We start from the raw sequence: 16,631 nt of genomic DNA, 5'->3' as shown, positions 1-16,631 counted from the left end.
CTTTCAGCTATTATGCCGCCCGCAGTTGGAACCAGCTTCCAGAAGAGATCAGATGTGCTAAAACATTAGCCACATTTAAATTCAGACTCAAAACTCATCTAGCTGTGCATTTACTGAATGAGCACTGTGCTACGTCCGAACTGATTGCACTGTATTTTATGTATAATCATTTTCTATTCTTAACTGTTTTAATTCATTTTAAATACATTTTTAAATTCCTCGTTTTTTTTGTTGTGATTTTTTAAAACTTCCTTTTATGTAAAGCACTTTGAATTACCATTGTGTATGAAATGTGCTATATAAATAAACTTGCCTTGCCTTGCCTTGACTTTGCTTGGTCTGTCATGTGCTCGGAACTCATAATAACGATATTTCTAACTCCACCTGAAGGGCACATTAGCCTTCTGGCTTGTCCTACAAATTGTCATCATGACTAAACAGCTTTATTTAAAAGGCTTTTATATAATGAGTTCACATCTGAAGTATAAAGGTCAGTAAGTCTATGATATTTGCCCGTACCTTTGTTTGACTTCCTGTTAGCCATTTCAAATTTGATTCCCCTGTAGAGTTCGAGTGAGGTGAGGCCATAAGCCGTCATCATTATGATCCCAGGCACGAGAAAGAGTATCAGCAACAGGAAAACATACCTAAATAAAAAAACCCGCAGAGAGGTCAGTTGCAAAGTCAGACCTGGTTTAACAGTAAGAGCCTAGTCTTACAAGTTTGTCATCTCATTCTTTTCTTTCAAGTGGTCATAACTTTTTAAAATCAGTTATATAGAGGCTCCGATTATGCAGCTGGCAACTGCAGGATATCATCATGATATTTGTGTCCGTTTTCACAGTATTTTTAACTAAAAAAATGTAAATGCTGGGTAGCTTTGTAGTTTTAAATTTACAGATTAGTTTACTAAAATTACTCACTCTCATGCTGTTCCAAACCTGTCTCCAGAAGTATATATATATATATATTGTATATTATAGTATCTTGCAGCTCTGATCCATACAATATTTCACTTATACTTTCACTGGATTATAGCGCATTCATATTGCCAGTATTTGCAATCTGGAGGAGTTGACGCTACTTGCCGAAAGTTAAAGCCAGTTTTAAGATTTTGGGCAGTCAGAGTTAACAAAAATCACGTAGTGTATGATGGGCACAGATTTCGTTTTTTAGCTTTAAACTATGAACATGTTTGATACTTTGAACTGATTTTAGAACAGATTGTTTCCATTTGTTATGTGTATGCTAGCAACAACATGCATATTTCTGCACAAGTTTGCTGTGTGATCCTTAGTTGTTTAGAATATTATGGCCTGCTTTTTCTTTGTAATGATTTACAAAGTCGGTAAGTGTATGATGCCTCTCAGATGTTAAGTTGTGTAGTGTATTTCAGCATTAACATACATGATCAGTGTAAACACATACTGCATTAAAAAGAGCGGCATGATGATTTTTCAACATTTTTCCTTTTGTGTTCCACAGAAAAGAGGAGTGCAAATAATCCTGTTAGCAAAGGTAATTTTCACTAACTCCGTCCACCACTGCTCAGATGTTTTGCCTTTAGTACAAACAGTATATTACTTCTATTTACACTTCTTTGTGTGAATAGCATCTATCACTATTTGCACTTATACTTGGTGCAAACAGTATCTACCACTATTTACACTCAGTATAAATAACATTGAGCTTTTTTTTACACTTAGTGTAAATAACTGCTGCCGAAAACATAACAGTATACAGGTACCATGAGGGTAAATGATGACAGAATTTATATTCTGCTCCTTATTCCTTTAAACACCCTATCCTCAAAATTCAAAATAAAAAACACAGTCCTAATAAATCTTACCAGGTCTGCATGACATCACTGGACCAAACCAAGCGGCACATGTTGCCTGTGCTGTTGTTGCTGCGCATGAAAGGCACCAGGGTGCTGCCTATCGGATAAGGCAGCATGAGCAGAAAAGACACGACCCAAGTGGCTGTGATGACTTTTGCTGCATGGGACTTCGTCTGCCATGTGCGGGACTTAAAGGGGTTGCAGATGGCACTGTAGCGCTCCAGAGAGATGGCCACGAGGTTGAATGTCGATACACTCACCGAAATACCTGTGTGTTTGGACGCACAGAACTCAATTGCACATACAGAAATAAATCTGGCCTTGTTAAAGTATTGTGAGTCTAAGAAGGTCTGATATATATGCTTCTATAAACAACAGTAAACACAAAAATGGAAACAGACATGCAAACTTCATACCAAACTAACTCCAAGCCCTGATAACAAAGGCATGAACTGTTAATAAAGTTAATGGCTGCTGGCACTTTAACGGCAGTACACTGCACACTTTACACCAAGTATGAGCGCAGCTCCAGCTCTTCTCTGAATAATCAACAGCGCTTGATTGCTTATGAATGTTGACATACCCACACGGTAATAACAACAGAGTATGTAAATTAAGTCAGCTTTATCATGAGCAAGTATTACAGAATAGCACAAAACAAACACATAAAACATGCTGATGCATCAAATACAGAGATATCGGGCAGTGGCGTTGTCTCATTACTAAATTGTTTACATGGCACATTTGCAGCATCTGGAAGTGTGCTATAAATAGTTTGACACAAAATGCAACAAGTCATAAATATGAATTCACAATGGATGTGACTTGCAATATAATCTGAAAACAAAACAAAAAAAAGCTGTGGTCTTGCCAATATGATTGAGGCTTATAATACAATATAAAATGCATTTTAGTACCCAGTGCAAGCTTCACTGTGTTTGTGGTCTATGCTTTTAGCGCCTTAATGAATAGTAAATGAATCTCTAAATCAACCTTTTTTTATAACCAAATGCAAGAAAAAAAGCAGCTGGAACATGAAGTATCCTTTGGTTAGGAGACCTTTTATAGTCTGCCTCTTGCAATCAATGTGATCAGATGCCCTTTTTAGGGCATAAAGAAGCTTGTAAGATCAGTGAATATTATGCAAACATTCCTATACTATAATGTATCAAAAAGTTTTTTAAAAAAGTGAAAAGTTAGTAATAAAATGAAGAATAATTTACTACAGTATTTTACCACAGCCTTCCTCTGTGTAAAAGTATTAGGCTAGTTTTAAGGTAAGAAAATCAAATCATATCTAATTTTTAGTTCGATTTATATATGTTAAATGATTTGCTGTCACCTGAATGAACAGATTTTATAGTTTGACTTTATTTGTAACAATTATGCAAGCCTTTAAAATACAAATATCGTGCCTGACCATATGGGAGGGGTGTAACACTTTCCAGCATACAGTGAACTCAGAAAAAAACGTTTACAGGTGGTAAATTTACAGTTACAGGCGTTTGTTCAGCACGTGCCTACTACACGTACTACAGTTGTTACTTTAAAACTTAAGTCACTTGGTATTAGACCCTAATCCCAATACCAAACAAAAATATACTGAAAAGTGTATTTACAGTTTGAATAATTGTAGTAACAGGTATCGTCGCAGAAATTCGGGTTATGGTGATTTTTGTAAGGCATGGAGTATGGACACAAAGTGAGAACCAACTCTAGTCAATTCCAAACACTGAGCTATTCTAGAAGTGAAGTGTGAACTACAGATATGAAACTGACTCACCCATGAAGTACGTGGCCACTTTACACATGCCGGTGCCGAAGATAAAGTTCTTCATGAGGTTTGGGATGAGTGTGAAGGGCATGCAGAAGACACACAGCATCAGATCACTGACGGCCAGAGACAGCAGGAACAGGTTCGTGACCGTCCGCATGCGCCGGTTCCGCACCAGAACCGTGATGATCAGGCTGTTTCCTATGAAGCTCAGCAGGAAGATGAACACATACAGCACGATCCGCACCGTCTGGTTCATGTCTGACAAACAAGTACGAGAGAAAGCATGTGTTATTTGACCAGATTTAACAAGCAAACTACAGTGAACCTTTACTCAGATATGCAAAGCTTTACAAGACCTGTCTAGACTCGTTCACAACATTTCAGGACAAAAGCTCATTGTAAAATGTGGTAACCTGTAACTGTTACATTAAAGAAACATTTTTTAACTGACATAGCTCATTAAAAAATATTTTGTTGGTAAAAGCTGATTCAAGGATGCTAAATGACTTTTTTTTGCTTAAATACAATAGGTTAATTTAAAAATTTGTTCATTGCTTAATATGCGCATAAAATAAAGTAATAAAGTAATATGCAATAAAAATGTAAGATTTTCTTTACCTTTTGGTTCGGACGTGCCGTTATTGTCATTTTTGCACTCCGACAAATTCCCGATTCCGAGTCCACATAATATTTTATAAATATCAGTGGAATTGATGAGCATATCGTGAATTGTAAATGTCTCCATGTTTGCTTGTTATTTCTGATCACTGTCCTTCGCTATATAGAAATATATCTATCCAAATGAATTTCTTTTCATCTCTTGGAGGTGAAAGAACACCAACTTTTGATCTGCCATAATGCCAGAGATATGCACTCTATATTAAAACACATGCTTTTATCTTATTTAATTATTATATATTCAAGACACAATGGTAAAAAGTTTTGAGATGTCAAAAGAAAAATTGAAAAAAAAATTACAAAATAAAATGGATAGTTAAGTACATCCAACCCTGTATATCATCAAGCGTTCCTGCTGAGTTGTGATGTGAAGTAGGCTAATGCAGTTGATCAGTGCTGTCGTCCACAGAACCACAGACCCCGCCTTCACTTTCTCACTAGACACCTTCCATGAATAAGGTACACCCCTATTTTTACACAGTCTTTGGTACACCCCCATCACATTTCCTGAAGCATTACAGCATTTAAATTATTTAAATTTAAAAAATGTTTGTGAACAGTTGTGTAACATAAAAATAATACGTTGAATATATTCTATTATTATTATTATTATTAGTAGTAGTAGTAGTAGTAGTATTTATTATATTACTATCAATATTAATAATAATAATAACAACAACAACAACAATCATAATAATAATGTTGTGTTATAGTTTTCTTGGTACCTCATTCTACTCGTAACTCAGTTACCCTTAGTTACGCAACTCAGATTTCCCCCTTTCAAAAATGCAATATTCAAAAAAAAAATTTGACACCCAAGAAATATTTTGGACCCTTTCTACAGCATGACAATAAGACAAGTAAATAATCGTGTTTGCCTTGCCCTATTGGATATTGTTCGCCGGAGCCTGATCAAGTCTGCCCTTGGATTATTATTTTGTCTCGCCTGTGCCATACCTGTTTGCTGGTGTTTCGACCCTGCCTGTTTCTGACCATGTATTTGAATAAAAGCTTGCATATGGATCCGCACATCTCTCGTCTCGTTCGCCCCGTTATAGGGTCAAAAGTTTGGAATAATTATAATTTTGTAATGTTTTGAAACTCTCCTATATGCTGACAGAGGCTGCATTTGTTTGATTAATATATTTTAAAATGTAGTTTATTCCTGTGATGGTAAAGCTGAATTTTCAGCAGCCATTACTATGGTAATCAGTGTCACATGATTATTCAGAAATCATTCTAAAATGCTGATTAATCAGCATTTTAGAATGATTTCTGAATAATCACGTGACACTGATTACCATAGTAATGCCTGCTGAAAATTAACACAAGAAATGTGCTATTAATTCTGTTGATTCTTTTACACAAAATTGTAACCTTTTTAAATAATATTGAAATGCATTTGCTTCCATTTTACAAATTATGCTCTTGGATTTAGCTTTACTATCTTGACTTCATCAGTTTATCCTGAGAGAGATTTTAAGGGCCTTTTTAGGGTCATTTACTGACCTCTCCACCGAACAAAGCACTCACACATTTTAACAGCCTGAAAGATGTTTTATAGATTTGGAGAGTGAAGAAGAGAGAGAGAAAAAGGTCTGTGAAATAAACTCACACTTTAAATGCTTCTAAACATCTTAACTTGTACAAAACAATGTTCTTGTGTTTATACAGTATGTGTATGTGCACGTATAGCTTATAGTATAAAAGGGTTTGCAACAACTATTCTACAACTATTCAATGCATCAGACCTGTGCAGATTTGTCGATTTGTGCTTGTTGATGCAAAAACCTTATTAATTCTGACCTGACAGTTCACACTGAAGTCACACTGTCAAAAAATAAATAAATAAAAAAATAAAATATATATATGATTGGAACATAGCCTGCTGGACATACGCTCAATTACTGTTCTGGATGGCAATGACCTATTTACTGTGACTATGCTACTACATAACATACAACTAACTGATTAAGATTACTATCAGCCATACTAACATTGTTGTAAAACATGAAGATTAGAGGGTAAGTCTTTTGAAGAAGACCACACGCAGGTTTTGTTGTAGTAACTCAAAAATCTCTAGCACTGGCCAAAAGCTTTAATTCCTGATAGCTGCTGTCAGATATATTTGTGCATGATAAACATGATCAGCATTCCTGTGACGAGACACAGAGAGAAGAAACTGCTCAGGTTCAACCTATTGTACATGTTCAGGTTCAACCTGTTAAGAAGGATTAAGAAGGATTACTTTTTTATTTGTCTCTTTTTAAACATATATTTAATGAGTGACACCTAAAGGCCTATGACATATTTTCTTCTGAATAAAAAAAAAATAATAAAAAAACACATAATGATCTTGTTATTCTTTGAAATTCCTGTCTTTTCCATTTTTAATTTTTGATTTTTAAAGTTTTAAAGTAAACATTTAATCAAACAAAGAAATGTAAAAATAATGAAATACTACCATGATGTATAAATATGTTACATTTATTTAAATGTATTGTTTTAATATTTTTTAAAAATAAATCTATAATAAAAAAACAAATACATAATAAAAACACAAGCTAAATAAAAAACTCAATTTTGTGGAATTCATTATTTAGATTTTTACGACAGGAACTCTTATTATTAAAGTTAATAAAGGCATGTCGGAACCTTGTGTTGAAGCCAGTGTTTCCTGAAGGGTTTGTTGTCATTTGTCTGGATACGGTGCCTCATCCTGTGATGCTGCAGCGCTAACAGATGACAACAGAAAATCCCGTCGACATCACATTAAAAGAGTGATAATGATGGACGAGAGCGTCTCTATAACGCAGATTGTTCAGCGGCTCAAAGGGACTAATTTACACTCTCAGCTGGAGAAACAGGCTAAAGTGAGCAGCTTCAGCTAACTGACTGCAGAGTGTGCAACACGGTATACGGTCACTGCAGTATACTGCCAGCTCGCGCTTGCTGTTGTATTTCATTGCAGAAATGTTTCCTTCTTCCTAGGAATGTTTGCACAAACCTGAAATTAAACTGGAAACGCTGAAAGATGATGTGAGAAGATTGTTAAAGGCATCAGGTATGACATGGCTGTCGGATGAAAAAAAAAGTATAAAAAAAATTGAAGCAAGTATCTTTTATTTAAAATAAAACCAAATGTAGTGTACATTTTTTTTAAACTTCCGTTTAAAAATTTGGGGTCAGTGAGTTTTTTTTTTCTTTCTTTTTTTTCTTTCTTTTTTATATACTTTTAGTCAGCAAGGAATCATTAAATTGATAAAAAAAGTGACAGTAAAGACATTTACATTGTTACAAACTATTTCTTTTTCAAATAAATACTGTTCTTTTGATCTTTCTATTCATCAAGAGTTAGTTTTTTTTTTTTTTTTTACAAAAATATTAAGCAGCACAAATTGATGATAATATTAAGAAATGTTTCTTAAACAGCAAATCAGCATATTATAATCTTTTTGGTAAAACTTTATAATAAGTATATGCTAATAAAGTACTTACAAATCATTAACAAACTATTAGTTTGTAGTTTATTCATAGTTCATAGTTCAAGTACTGAGTTCTTCATTCATTTGCACTGTAATTATCTCAATATGGTTTAATTACCACATAGTAAAGGAATTGTTAATTGGTAATAAGGAGTGAATAGTTATGAAATTAGGTCATGGAAAATGGGAAAATGCCATTAATTAAGTGCTTTAAACCAACCTTTATTGAACATTAATTGCATTCATTCATATTCACTGTCCCTTAAAATGTTTACAAACACATTAAGGACACACACACACAAACACACACTTGCATATATGTAGTTTACAGGGACTCTTCACAGGCGTAATGGTTTTTACTGTACAAACTGTATATTCTACTTCATAAACCTAATTCCCCCCCTCTCTCTCTTTAGGTTTCTGTGATGGGTAGGTTTAGGGTTAGAATTAGGGTAAAGTAACAGAATATACAGTTTGTACAGTGTAAAACTATGGAGATATATAAGTAAAGGTTGGTTTTAAGCATTTAATTAATGACATTTTCTCATTTTCCATGACCTAATCTAAAGTGAGAACTATTTATGGTTAATACATTTTTAACAACGCATTATCTAACCCTTTACATATGAGCTAATTAAACAATAATAATTGTGTTAATTACAGTGACAGTGAATGAAGAACTCACTACTTGTTTAGAGGCTATTAATGTCTTAACTACAGTTAATAGTGTAAACTATGAATGAACTATAAACTAACATTTTGCAAATCATTTGTAAGTACTTTAGTAGTGTATACTTATAAAGTGGTACCTGTTTTTTTAATGATCATGTGACTGAACATATAATATATGATCTCGACATCTATCAAGTGATGAATTGCTCAAGTGATGAATGTGCTTCTTGTGTGTAATTCTTGTAGTGTCACTGATCCTTTCATTCTTGTAGGTTGGGAGAGAAAATTACAAAATGCAGTTTACAGGGAATTACACATGTAAGTGATATATTGTGAATATAAAATTAAGTTTTTTCTAATGCAGTTCATTAATTACATTAACTGGTTTCTTCTACTTGTATTTTCGATTTTATTTTATTCCTGTATTAACATACTGAGATCATCAGCAATAAAAATGATGACATGAGATTTAGACAAGATGATATTATCTCTCTCTCACTCACTAGAGTCTAGAGTGTTTGTTCCTCCAGTTTTAGTATTTATACAGTTTTATGACAGGAACTCCTTTTAGCCAAATGTAAAAATGACAAGAGACAGAATAATTTTATTAAGCTTAAAATGATCCAGATCCAAATACAGGACAGGACTGACAGGAGAGCCCGAGGTACAATACAGATTACTTTTACAGAGTGTAGCCAATAAAATAGTTTGAGCTGGACATTGTTACAGATGAGAAAAAAAGCAATAAATATATATACCTTTAAATATATGACCCCTTGTTTGAAAATGGACAGTGTTGTGAGTTGTTTTGTAGATACACGTTCTCTGTTTGTCATTTTTGGTGATGTGTTTATCCTAAAATGAGTGTTTTAAGTTAATGGGACAGAGGAAAGACTGAAGGGACTGAAAGAAAGAGCTTCATAAAGTTTGATAATGGAGTATGGTGCCTTGATGCCTTGGTGTGTTATAGTACAGGTTAGGGTTGGGCCGATAGACGATGCCATCACGATGTTAAGCTTTTTTATTTATTTATTCATTTTAATATTATTATTTTTTTTATTTATGTGTGTTTGTGTGGTATAGTCTGCCTCCCCCTGGGCACCCTAGAGCACCTCCTGAACACACCAAAGAGCCCTTGGCATATATGCGCAAAACCCAGGTACACACTCTTTCTCTTACATCTTTATCTTTATTATTCTGGCTCTCTTCATTTTTAGTCTTTATATACTGTATTTCTCTGCTTATACTCAAATGTGGCATCAAACAGTATTTCAACACTTTTGAACTCTTACTGTAAGTCACATTTTACATTTCTGAATGCCATTGCATAAGTAACATAATTTTGTGACTCTTTTTTTTGACTCTTCAGACAAATGACAAATTACAATTTCTCAGAACAAACTTAATTTTTCTGAGCCATTAGTTTTAATCATCTGGTGTCAAGGTCACTCACTCTACTGTATTAAGTCAGTTCTCCTCAAGTTCACAAAGGTGCAAAGGAATTACAGATGTAGTTAATCACATTAACTACAGTATAAACATGATCTGGTTATCAACATTTTGCTTACTAGCATATAAATTAACATTCAAAATGTTTGGGTCAGTAAGATCTTTAAGTGTTTTTGAAAGAAGTCTCTTATGCTCAGCAAGACTGGATTATGTAATCAAAAATACAGTAAAAACAATAACATTGTGAAATAGGGCTGGGCGATATGGTCAAAAAAATTATCACGATCATTTTTTTCATATCAGTCGATATCAATAATTATCACGATAAATGTCAAAATCACTTTTTGTCTCTTAGAAATGCACATTTGATAGTAGCTTGAGTTAGGATGCAAGGGTACATTTTTGTTCATTATCAAAAGCAGTAACATCTCTAAAAATTGTAGTAACCTCAGTTTTATATGGTGCTTTGTAGAAAACGAAGCGTTTGAGAGAGGCGGGGCATAGAGGACCTACAATAATGTACAGTATTTGAAAAATAATGTGTTTTTTGAACATTAAAGCATGTCAACATATTCTGTTACACCAAATACACAAAATAATGATCTTTAAAAAAACATCATATGACCCCTTTAAAATAGCATCATATGACCCCTTTAACATGGGGAGTGTATGGGATTGACTCCCTTTTGCAGCCAGCCTCTAGCGGCCAGTTGACGAATTACAGTTTAAGTCACTTCCGTGTTGGCTTCACGAGAGAGAGCGGGAGGTTGCCGCTTGTTTGTAACATGACCATACTTTTTTTGGTGAGATATTTTGCTTGAAAAGTATGTGCTATTTTATTTACAATAGATTTCACTCGTTTTTTATTTTGTTATATTTAGCGAAGACATTCATACATTAGGTGTGGCCTGAGTGTCCAAACACATTTTGGAGCCATGCAGAGTGCATAGACGACTGATAGTTTGTCTTGTGTGTGTTTGTTGTAGGTGAACTGGGAGAAGAGGATCCTGAAGAGTTTGAACAGTATGTGCACTGAGTTGGGAATTCCATTGGCACGGAAGGTAAAGGTTTATTTCATTGTATGTACAATGACTCATTTACATGTGCGTTTGAGCAATTAAACTGTCTTTTTTTTCTTCTTTTATACAGCGGCCAGTCCCAGAGCAGAAAGAGCTGACAAATAAATGGAACGAGATGGGAACTGATGAACCAGGTAATGCAGACACTCACAGTCTGTTCTTCCACTCTGACATACTCAAGGTTACATCCCAGTGTGTGTGTGTGTGTGTGTGTGTGTGTGTGTTCATGCATTGCAGAATGTTTACACACAGAGGTTTGGCTCACACACAGAAGCCCTGAGCAGTATAACAGCTCCATAACAATGCTATCAGTTTGCAGTGTATATGATAACATTCACCGCTTTCTGCATGACTCATTTACATGTGCGTTTGAGCAATTAAACTGTCTTTTTTTTCTTCTTTTATACAGCGGCCAGTCGCAGAGCAGAAAGAGCTGACAAATAAATGGAACGAGATGGGAACTGATGAACCAGGTAATGCAGACACTCACAGTCTGTTCTTCCACTCTGACATACTCAAGGTTACATCCCAGTGTGTGTGTGTGTGTGTGTGTGTTCATGCATTGCAGAATGTTTACACACAGAGGTTTGGCTCACACACAGAAGCCCTGAGCAGTATAACAGCTCCATAACAATGCTATCAGTTTGCAGTGTATATGATAACATTCACCGCTTTCTGCAGGACACTGGCATAAACAGCCCTTCCTGTGAATCCAGAGCATGTCCAGATGCCTGGACCACATCCCAATTACTAAAGCTATTGCTTAGCTTCTTTCTTGCATTCTTTCTTCTGCTTGCACTTTGTTTCTCTTGTTCTTGTTCTGTCTTACAATTTCAGCATGACTTTCAAAACATAAAGTAATATTGCCAGATTAACAGATTTTGTTCATGTTAGAGGATTACTTGCAAAATGGAAATTTGGTCATCATTTATCACTCACTCACTCACTCACTCATTTAGTTGGTTAACATGTTTTTTTCCTTCTTTGGAACACAAAGGTTTATGCTCTTTTCCAATTGGATGGGGATTTTTGTATGTCCAAAAAATACACAGGAAGTATCATGTACATCATATAAAATCATATACAACTTGTATGCCATATTCCAGGTCTTCTGAAGCTGTATAATAGCTGTGTGAGATTTTGGAAAGTTGTTATTTATTTAAACAAGTAGTAATACTCCAGTACTGCATTTTTTCTGTGTGTACTTTATATATATTTTTCTGATCAGTTGCCAGAGTTTTAAAAACTGACAGCATTTTTTAGCTGTTATTAATCATTGTGGATGTGAAATGCCACAGATAACAGAGAGCAATTAAGATACTGAGGTTGCAAGTTAAGGTTCCCATTACTTAAAGAGCTATTATGTCTGCTGCATTATAAAAACTATAACAATGTCTTTGACATTATTGAAGGGTTAAGATTGAGAGAATTTCGTCATCATGTTTTCAATGACACTAACTGGTAGGCTATTATAATATACAAGTTTGGAAGCACTCAGATCTGTGTTTTCTTATTGCAGACCTAAGCAAATTCAGGCCTGTCTACGCACCCAAAGACTTCATTGAGGTGGGTCTCACTTACATAATCAAATCAGTTTATTGAAAACATCCGGTCCAAATGAGAAAGATAGGCCTGGATATGAAGCAGCTGATTGGCTGTTTTAATTTCACATTTAAGGTACCTTTTCATTTTTAAAATAATTTCATACTTCAGTTTTCAATGTTTTATGTTTAAAATATTAAAACATTATTTATGCATGTGTAACTGCAGGTTAGAGTATTCCATGTCCCTCAGAGCTGCCTTACATAATCAAATCAGTTTATTGAAAACATCCGGTCCAAATGAGAAAGATAGGCCTGGATATGAAGCAGCTGATTGGATTCCCTCAGGAATATTCGGTTAAATTACTCTCGAGTGAGAATTGACTGAGTGGTTGTTTTGATAGCACCACAGAGCCACTGTGTTTACACTTATGAATGGTTTATTTATTGCTGGCTATATATAATTGGAATATTCAGCTGGGATAAGAGGGTTTTGTAGAAAATGTTATCAAAGGTTGTAGCATTTATCATGTCTCACTTTTTACTATACATATGTATTCTTATTTAGGTAATATGAAACATAATATTTCTTGTTGTGTAGGTGTTGGTTGGTTTAAAAAACCCAAATAACGAGCGCAGTGAAGATCTCACAGTCAGAAGCCACTGGGGATTAATCCAGGTTTCCCTCAACGTCCGTGACATTCTTCAAATGGTGAGTCTCCCTTTTTTTATTTCACTTCCTTCTATTTTTTTAATGTCAAGACACAAAGAATGTGCATTGTGACTGCTGATTATCATCTGAAACCATTTCTTTAAACAAATTACAGTAATCAAGGGTTAGAGAAAAATCTAAATGATTGTGGAAACTATCTTGGTGCTCACTGCCTTTTTTTACCAGCTGAAGCTTTGATTCATTTTGATTTTCAGTGTTTTTTGTGGAGTTTGACATGCTGAATACGAAAATCATATTTTTGTTTTACAGTATTAACAGCGGTCAAAGAAATATTACAAGCTAACTAACAGGGTTTTCGCGGGCCTTAAAAAAGTCTTAAAAAGTCTGTATCTGAACTGTAAATTATGCTTTTTACAGTTTAATATGGTACTATAGACATTGCCCTACCCCGCTCATATGGTATTAATTTTATTTGTGCAGGTCTTAAAAAAGTCTTAAAAAGGTCTTAAATATGAGCTTAAAAATCCTGCAGAAACCCTGACTAAAAAAAACTTATAAAAGCTAATCTGTTATTACTCATGCATAAAAATTACATGGTACATGCACAGTACTGAGCTAACAACACTGAGTCGTCCAGAACTTCAGAAGTGTATGCTGGATGTTCCCACAATGTTCTGGAATGTTCAAGAAAGCACTAGAATAACATGTGACAATTGAAGAATGGGTTAATGGCTGCTTGAACATTCAGATTTGCCATCACATGAATGTATATGCTGATACATTTTAAAACATATTAAAATAGAAAACAGTTCAGTTGTAATAATATTTCACAATATTACTGTTTTACTGCATTTTTGATCTCTTGAATGTGCTCCAGATCATTAGACATTATATTACGGTTTTCTTTAGGATGCACCTTCATATACAAAACAATACTTGTTTTGTCAGTGACAGATTTGGCATCAAGGCAGCTGCTTTAGGTTTTAGACACATCCAGAAGGTTTCTCTCTAAAAGTGTTTACTAAGATGTGTGAGGGTCCCACTTGTTTTTCTGCATTTCTGTAGTGGTGAGCGAGCAAGACAGTGCAGCGGCGCAGCAGTACAGCAGGCAGGGCTGCCCCACCGGTCTCAGGGCCCAGCTGTGGTCTCTCATCCTGAATACTACTAATGATCCTGAGGTAATGACTCCATTTCAAACTGCATTTAGAAAGGGGAATATAACTGTTTAAAGTTTGAGGTCTGTACGATTTTTTAAAAGAAATTGTTACTTTTATTTAGCAAGAACACATTAAATTGATCATAAGTGACAATTATATAAAAAATTCCAATAATCTCTATTCCTTTGAACTTACTATTCATCAAAGAATCCCAATGAAAATGTCAAATGGATCATGGTGATTGATCCTGAGGTAATGACTCCATTTCAAACTGCATTTAGAAAGGGGACACTGTTTTGACAGTTATTCCAGATGGAAGTGAGCCAGTGAATTTGTGTGTGTGTGTGTGTGTGTATGTTATGGTACTGCCCTGCACCTATCAGAGTCTTCACAAATGGATCATGGTGATACATTGATAATAATAAGAAATGTTTCTTGAGCACAAAATCAGCATATTAGAATGATTTATGAAAGATCACGTTGACACTAAAGACTCAAGTAATGACTGTGAAAAATTCAGCTTTGCCGTCACAGGAATACATAGCATTTAAAAAAAAAAACTATTCTTAAATTATAATAATGTTTTACAATATTGCTGTTTTTTACTGTATTTCTAATCAAATTAATGACCTTGGTGAACACAAGAGACTTCTTTCACAAACCCCAGTCTATAGTAGACCCCAGGTAGTGTATATATACCGTACTTTTTTCTCCCTTTCATACAAACACAGTCATGCACAGATCCTCAAACATATATAAAACTACCATAAATATTTAGGTACCTTTAAACAGATGCAACCATTTGTATATCTTAATTGTCATTTATGGCAGTTGTTGTGAACATGTGCCAGAACTGACATTTTATGGGTATTTATTTGTACTTATCAGACACATTCATGGCTGAAATGTTCCATATGCTGTGCAAATTACAGTTTCAGAGTACAAGTAGTAAAAGCATTACACTGTTTTGCGAGGGTTAATAAAAATTTAATATAAGATGTAAACATTTTTACAGTAGAGATTTTGTTAAGGCTCAAATCAAGTTGAGATCAGAATGAAGTATGTTTGGTTGGTGTGAAACCAGTTTTTGCTGATGTGTACCATATTTGAGCCATATCTGAGTTTGCTTTAAAAGGTGGTTTGGCAGCTGCTATTAATGATGTATAATTTGCATGCTTTTTATAGCATAATGCCTTTCAAAATGTGAAAAGACATTTGAAATTGTACACTGGTCCAGACCAAGCAGTCCAGTCAAGTGTGAAAACAGTCATAATCCTTCCTAATAAAATTAGCTTTGAGTTGCTTGTGGGGCAGAAATGACGGAGCAGGTACCCGCTGTGATTTTTCACGCTGGCTGATGGGTCCTTGGGCCTTCATTAAAGCAGTGAAACAGCATCTGGAGAATGCACTTTCCCTATGTGTTAATAAGAAGACAAACACCCGGCGTGGGGCGACACATTTTAAACAAGTAGAGTAATCCCTCACTTTTTGAGCTAGTGCTGTAGATGTGGGCAGGACAGGAGCCAGTGGAATGACAGAGAGGGGAAGAGGGGAAATCACAAGAGGTTTAAATGTTTCAGTTGGAACAATTATGTAACTGCTGATAAAGCAGCTGTCTGGATGACAGCGACCAGCTCACATGCCTATTCTCAGAAAAATGGGGAAAATTCTCCTGTCCCTCTGGGTAACAGGAGGGCAATGGGCTTTTAAAAAGACTCATGATTGGAGCCTGTCTTAGGGCGTAAATGTTTAAAATGATAAGGGATAATCAAAGTTAATTATGATAAAGTTAGCTTGCAATTATGATTTCCAAGTAAGAACTTCCTGGGATGACTTGTCTTGAATGCAGGAAAATGGAAAGTTTTTGACTACAGTGTCTCTTCATGAACAGTATTATTGGTATGGTAACACTTTAGTATGGGGACCAATTCTCACTATTAACTAGTTGCTTATTAGCATGCATATATTGGCTGTTTATTAGTACTTATAAAGCACATATTCTGCATGACCATATTTTACATCCCTAATCCTCCCCAATGCCTAAACTTAAAGGGATATTTCACCTTCAGTTGCTAGTCCCCATTGACTTCCATAGTATGAAAAAAAAATACTATGCAAGTCAATGGGGACCAGCAACTGAAGGTGAACTATCCCTTTATTATCTACCTCACTAACTATTAATAAGCAGCAAATTAGGAGTTAGGAATGGTTTGAATGGTTAATAGCCAGAATTGGACCTTAAAATAAAGTGTGACCCTATTATTCTAATGTAACTATATA

At 34.9% G+C, this 16,631-nt stretch overlaps 2 protein-coding genes across 2 annotated transcripts in view; one reads left to right on the top strand and one right to left on the bottom strand.

Moving 5' to 3' along the window:
* Positions 1-3,873, bottom strand: part of LOC107711808 (cholecystokinin receptor type A-like) — an 8,017-nt gene extending 4,144 nt beyond the window's left edge. The window contains exons 1-3 of the mRNA XM_016516887.1: positions 3,624-3,873; positions 1,850-2,108; positions 520-647 (exon numbers count right to left, since the gene is read on the bottom strand). Coding sequence (XP_016372373.1) covers positions 520-647; positions 1,850-2,108; positions 3,624-3,873 — 637 coding nt within the window. The remainder of the gene's footprint in view (positions 1-519; positions 648-1,849; positions 2,109-3,623) is intronic.
* Positions 3,874-7,001: 3,128 nt separating this feature from the next.
* LOC107711717 (TBC1 domain family member 19-like) overlaps positions 7,002-16,631 on the top strand; it is a 21,507-nt gene continuing 11,877 nt past the window's right edge. Inside the window, exons 1-9 of the mRNA XM_016516790.1 lie at positions 7,002-7,168; positions 7,287-7,359; positions 8,725-8,770; positions 9,536-9,611; positions 10,888-10,962; positions 11,390-11,453; positions 12,500-12,546; positions 13,123-13,294; positions 14,260-14,372. Of these exons, the coding sequence (XP_016372276.1) occupies positions 7,082-7,168; positions 7,287-7,359; positions 8,725-8,770; positions 9,536-9,611; positions 10,888-10,962; positions 11,390-11,453; positions 12,500-12,546; positions 13,123-13,294; positions 14,260-14,372 (753 nt within the window). The 5' untranslated portion in view covers positions 7,002-7,081. The remainder of the gene's footprint in view (positions 7,169-7,286; positions 7,360-8,724; positions 8,771-9,535; positions 9,612-10,887; positions 10,963-11,389; positions 11,454-12,499; positions 12,547-13,122; positions 13,295-14,259; positions 14,373-16,631) is intronic.

The sequence above is a fragment of the Sinocyclocheilus rhinocerous genome, unplaced genomic scaffold (genome assembly GCF_001515625.1).
Source record: "Sinocyclocheilus rhinocerous isolate Xijiao unplaced genomic scaffold, SAMN03320098_v1.1 scaffold611, whole genome shotgun sequence".
NCBI classification, from domain to species: domain Eukaryota; kingdom Metazoa; phylum Chordata; class Actinopteri; order Cypriniformes; family Cyprinidae; genus Sinocyclocheilus; species Sinocyclocheilus rhinocerous.
The sequence above is the reverse complement of the archived record's forward strand: the minus strand, read 5'-3'. Positions and strand labels throughout refer to the sequence as shown.